At 46.4% G+C, this 5,419-nt stretch overlaps 1 protein-coding gene across 5 annotated transcripts in view; it reads left to right on the top strand.

Annotated features, from left to right (window-relative positions):
* The window catches only part of PIGG (phosphatidylinositol glycan anchor biosynthesis, class G), a 41,266-nt gene extending 38,137 nt beyond the window's left edge, over window positions 1-3,129 (top strand). For all 5 annotated transcript variants that reach the window (XR_001001198.1, XM_011936811.1, XM_011936812.1 and 2 more), the window contains one exon: window positions 2,748-3,129. Coding sequence is in view for 4 of the 5 variants with exons in the window: in XM_011936811.1 (XP_011792201.1) it covers window positions 2,748-2,964 (217 nt within the window). In the remaining variant the exon portion in view is untranslated. The remainder of the gene's footprint in view (window positions 1-2,747) is intronic.
* The last annotated feature ends 2,290 nt before the right edge of the window (window positions 3,130-5,419 follow it).

Here is a 5,419-nt window from a genome sequence, read left to right as displayed (position 1 = left end):
GTTTTCTCCTTCCCTTTTAAAAGCTTAAAGCATCAAGTTTTACTCGTGGTTTCTGTTTTGTTTCAGTACAGTAGGAAAACGGTAACTAGGTCTAAATGGTAGACAGAAAACACATTCCCAGCAGGTCAAAAACGTGGCCCTGAGTGGTTGGCAACCCTCTGTTCCAGGGGCCGGCGTCAGGCCGGCGCCCCGGGCTGCCTGCTCCCCTGCAGCGCATATGGCTCTTTGCCGAGGTGGTGGGAACTGCAAGCCGCCGCCTTCTAGATGGGTAACGCTAGAAACTGTTAAACTGAAGTCAAGATGGTACCATGTCTAAGCCGCAGCTTCCCGCGCGCTGTCTGGGTAGGAAGGGGCCACGGCCCACTTAGCCACGAAGCTTCCTGCAGAGTCTGTTCAGCTTTTCCCGGGTGGTGTTGTCACCAGGGGGTGTGTCGAGGACACCTTGGGGTCCACCTCCCTGTGGGTTCCCCGGCCTGTGGGACTGGACACCAAGTGGTCACCAGCGGTATGGGATTGGGGGACCTGCCTAAGGAGCCTGGGCCTGGCAAGGAAACAGAGGCACCAGGGCCGCCCACAGGGAGATCCCAGGGTCTGAGTATTTGACCGGAGTGCATGGCAGGCTGAGGTGAAGGAGTGTTTAGAGAAGCCAGGAGGAAGAAGGGGCCCTCCAAGGCCGGAGATGGCGAGCCAGTGAGGGACTGAGGTGAGGCTGTGGAGGGGTCAGCCTGAGCTCCCTGCCAGAGACAGTCGCTGGGAGCACGAAGTACTAGGCACCTCCGGCCAGAGACAGCCCTGTCCTTGGCCCTTTGTAGCTGTTGACCCCCTTTCCTGAGCAGTGAGCACTGAAGCAGGATCCATTTACAGGACACCCTCAAGTAGCACCTGGCGGAGCTGCTGGGCTGACAGGACTGAGGAGCCCTTTACAGGACATGCGGCGGGGCCCACACACCCAGACACACACCTGTGCCCCGCCTTTGAGCTTTTCCCCACCCTAAAAGTAGCCCCTCACCGCTCACCTCCTGTGTTGAGGCTCTCAACAGCATGAATGCCTCTGAGCCAAAGGAACCGTCCACCATGGTGGAAGCACCCACACCCCGCCCACACTGGACTTTAGAGGCGCCTGGCTTTGTGTCAGCAGTGCCCTGAACGTCTCTGCATGCTTGCACGAGTGCGCAGTCAGCACAGGCTGCCCCGTGAGCGCTGGAAGTCGTACTTAGGGAGACCAGGCAGTGGCAAAGTGGGACATACGGAACAGAGAGACCAGGCAGCCGCGAAGTGGGACTTGTGGAACAGAGAGCACAGACAGGTCAGCTCAGCACTCACTGCTGCTTTTGCGGTGAGGCCAGAAAGCCAGAACTTAGATTTGGATCCTGGAAGGCCCGGCCTCTGAGGGTCTGAGGGCTGCCCCCTGGGCCCTTTCTGACAGGACTTGATCAGAGGTCATGGATGAGGCATGGAAAGTGCCCAAATAATGGAATTTATCATTTTTCAATAATCACAGACTCACGGGAAGTTGTTTTGAGGAAGAGATTTCTGTAATGTGTTGGTGGGTTGAAAACTAGGGGAGTACATTAACATACTTTGAGGGGTGGCTCTTATTCTGAGAATGTTGTCTTTCCCTGTGGATTTGCTCAGCAAACCCCGCTGGGCCAGTGTCCCCAGACCAGACAGACTGACGTGGTCCTCCACACAACAGCAGGGAGAAAAGCTCAGAACTTGTATTTATGTTTATTTGTATCTCGCCCTTTTGTGATTTTCTTTCTTTTTTTTTTTTTTTTTAGGGGGAGTCTCCCTCTGTCGCCCGGACTGGAGTGCAGTGGCCGGATCTCAGCTCACTGCAAGCTCCGCCTCCCGGGTTTACGCCATTCTCCTGCCTCAGCCTCCTGAGTAGCTGGGACTACAGGCGCCCGCCACCTCGCCCGGCTAGTTTTTGTATTTTTAGTAGAGACGGGGTTTCACCGTGTTAGCCAGGATGGTCTCGATCTCTTGACCTCGTGATCCGCCCGTCTCGGCCTCCCAAAGTGCTGGGATTACAGGCTTGAGCCACCGCGCCCGGCCTCCTTTTGTGATTTTCTATTCATTGTTTGTATTTTATAATGCATGTGATATGGTAGCCCATGGATATGTAATTTTTAAATAACTGTGCAAAGTCTGGGGGTGCGTTTTTCAGAGCTGTTTTACAGACAACAGTGGCAGACAGTGGCACTGCTGAGCAGGTGGGGCTGCAGCTCATGTCCCCTTGGGCGCCTCCGTGCCTTGTGGAGACGCAGACCTCTGCCCACCCCAGACCAACCACATCCAGATTTCTGTGGGGAGGGACTCCAGAGTGGCACTTCCAGCACACACTGTAGGTGATTTTTACATACAGTCAAATTTTAGAGGCATTTCTGGAGAGCTCAAGGTGTGTGTATGGGACGTGGTGGCCCTCACCCATCCTTTTTTGTTTACTCTGCTTCAATTTTCTTCATGAATTTGTCTCTTCTTGACATGTTACGTGTCTGGTGTCTCCTGCCTCCTTCACTAGAACACAGCCTCCAAGGGGCGGGATGGGTTTTCCCATCTCTCGGGCATCTGGAGGGGCACCTGTCCCAGCACCATAGTGACTGGATGTGTGTGCGGAAGAAGGAACGCGGTGCCCTCTAGTCCAAGGGCAAGAGCTACTGGAGTCTCTTTGAAAGTAAAAGTGTTGTTACATGCGTGGTATGTAAGTGGCATGTGCTAATACACATTTTCTTTCTTATTAACAGCAGTTCAGCACTGAGTCATGCTTGCTTCTGCTACGCGCTGATTTCTTCTATTCCAGTTTCCACATATATCGTTTTGGTGACATCTCTGCGTTATCATTTATTTATATGGAGTGTATTTTCTCCAAAACTTCTCTACGAGGGAATGCATCTGCTCATTACAGCTGCTGTCTGTGTATTCTTCACGGCAATGGATCAAACCAGACTCACACAGTCTTAGACTAAGCTGAACACTGGAAAAATAGTACATGCTTAAAGTCTGCTGTTATTCTAAAATGAAAGATGTGAATTCAACAAAGTTGATGAATAACTAATTTCTTTGACTACTGTACTTGAATTTAGACTAAGTAGTAAATAGTCTAATAAAATGTCACTTTAATATACAGTTTGTATCATATTTCCCCTATTGACAATCACTCTAGAAGCTTCTGAACTTTTCATTTCCTCTGAATAAGCTATGGTATGACCCAAATATGTGTGTTTAAATCAGTGAATGAAAAGTTTCTGGTCTTTTTTAGAGAATCCAGGAGCTCTGTGGGAGGAGGCACCCGGATTACCTTACGGAGCACTGAGCTCTTAGAATCCTGCAAACCACTGAGGGCCCCAGGGAGCTTTGGTTTATGAGGGTTACACGTATTAGTGTTGATGGCATTTGAGATGAAAACTAAGATAAAAAATTACTCATTTATAAGTCTTATTGCATATTAATATAACACTTGAAGGAAAAATAACTGTATTTTCCAAAACAAAAAAGTTCAGCGAAACCCAGCACTTTGGGAGGCCAGAGTGGGGGGCTCACTTGAGCCCAGGTGTTTGAGATCAGCCTGGGCAACATAGTGAGACCCTCATCTCTCCAAAAACTTCAAAAATTAGCTGGGCGTGATGGGACACACCTGTGGTCCCAGCTACTCAGGTGGCTGAGGAAAGAGTATTGCTTCAGCCCAGAAGTTCAAGGCTGCAGTGAGCCGCGATTGCACCACTGTATTCCAGCCAGGACAACAGAGTGAGACTCTGTCTTTAAAATAAAAAATACATGTTTAATGAGAAAAATGATACTGTTTTACATTTTTACAAACCTCTTTCATGCCTGGCCTAATTGAAGCTAGTTGGATTCTATGTTTGACCTGTTGTGATATGTGTGTTTGGTTAAAATATAAGAAAATCGGCTGGGCATAGTGGCTCATGCCTATAATCTCAGCACTTTGGGAGGCTGAGGTGGGCGGATCACCTGAGTTCAGGAGTTCAAGACCAGCCTGGCCAACATGGTGAAACCCCGTCTCTACAAAATACAAAAATTAGCCAGGCATGATGGCAGGTGCCTGTAATCCCGGCTACTTGGGAGGCGGAGGTTGCAGTGAGAGAAGATTGTGCCATCGCACTTCAGCCTGGGTGACAGAGTGAGACTCTGTCTCAAAATAATAATAATAATATATGAAGAAAATACTGCCTCACACAGATCAGTAGTTGGAAAGAGGAGGAATATTTTAATGTCCTTTTTCTGATCATTGTGGATGTTCTTTTTTGATACCAACACCAAATCTTTTTTGATGCCAACACCAAAACTCAATAAATGGTGGTTTTCTGAAGGTTAGTTGGACAAAAAGAAAAGAAACAAGTGCATATGAAAACTAGTGAAATGCTATTGAGGGTTGTATTTGAATTAATAGAATTGCGCCCACATCGTTTTCCTGGTTTTGATCTGTTTGTGTAAGATACCGTCATTGCAGGGAGCTGGGTGAAGGATACATAGAACTCTCTATACTATTTTTGCAACTTCTTGTGAGTCTTCAACTATTTCAAAATAAAAGTTATTTTGAAAAAGAAAAGGTTAGCTGCCATGTGGAATCTGAAATCATATCAATGAGCTTTCATGTCCTAATGCATTACAACACATTGACCTGTCTTGCACCCTGAATGAAACTTTTACCCAGGAGTGATTCTTAACATCTGCATTGTTGTTTGGAAGATAACAATTCACTGAATGATAGAGGTTTACAAATGTTGATCATTCCATAACAAAATCACTTATTTATATCACTACTGATCTCATCAGAAAAGTCTTTAAAGATTGAATGGTGGCTCACACTTGTAATCCCAGCACTTTGGGAGGTTGGGGAAGCAGGAGGATGGCTTGAAGCCTGGAGTTTGCGACCAGCCTAGGCAACGTAGTGAGACCCTATCTCTAAAAAAAATTTTGAAAATTAGCCAGGGGCAGTGGTATGCGCCTGTAGTCCCAACTACTCAGGAGGCTGAGGCAGGAGGACCACTTGAGCCCAGGAGTTCAAGGCTGCAATGAGTTAGGATTGCACCATTGCACTCCAGCCTGGGCAACAGAGAAAGGGCCCATCTCTAAAAAAAATGTGAGGAAAAAAAAAAATCTCACTATCCAAAACAAACAGTCACTAACAGTTAGTGAATACAGTTCACTAAATGGAGGAAGCAGAGAGGATACACAGATGCATACATGAAAATCATACTATATGTATTTATAAATTATATATACACAAATATATTACTATTTTATATATAAATATATAATTTTTTAATCCAAAGTAGTTATAATTTTTACATTTAACAGAAAAAGAGAAACCAAAGGAAAGGCTGCATTTTGAATGTTTCTTTTACAAGAAACATTCATAAAATATTCTTTAAAAATTAAGAAAATTAATTTCTTA

The sequence above is a fragment of the Colobus angolensis genome, unplaced genomic scaffold, assembly GCF_000951035.1.
Source record: "Colobus angolensis palliatus isolate OR3802 unplaced genomic scaffold, Cang.pa_1.0 Scaffold157, whole genome shotgun sequence".
In the NCBI taxonomy this organism is placed as follows: Eukaryota; Metazoa; Chordata; class Mammalia; order Primates; family Cercopithecidae; genus Colobus; species Colobus angolensis.
Note: the sequence above shows the minus strand (reverse complement) of the source record. Positions and strands in the feature narration are given on the sequence as shown.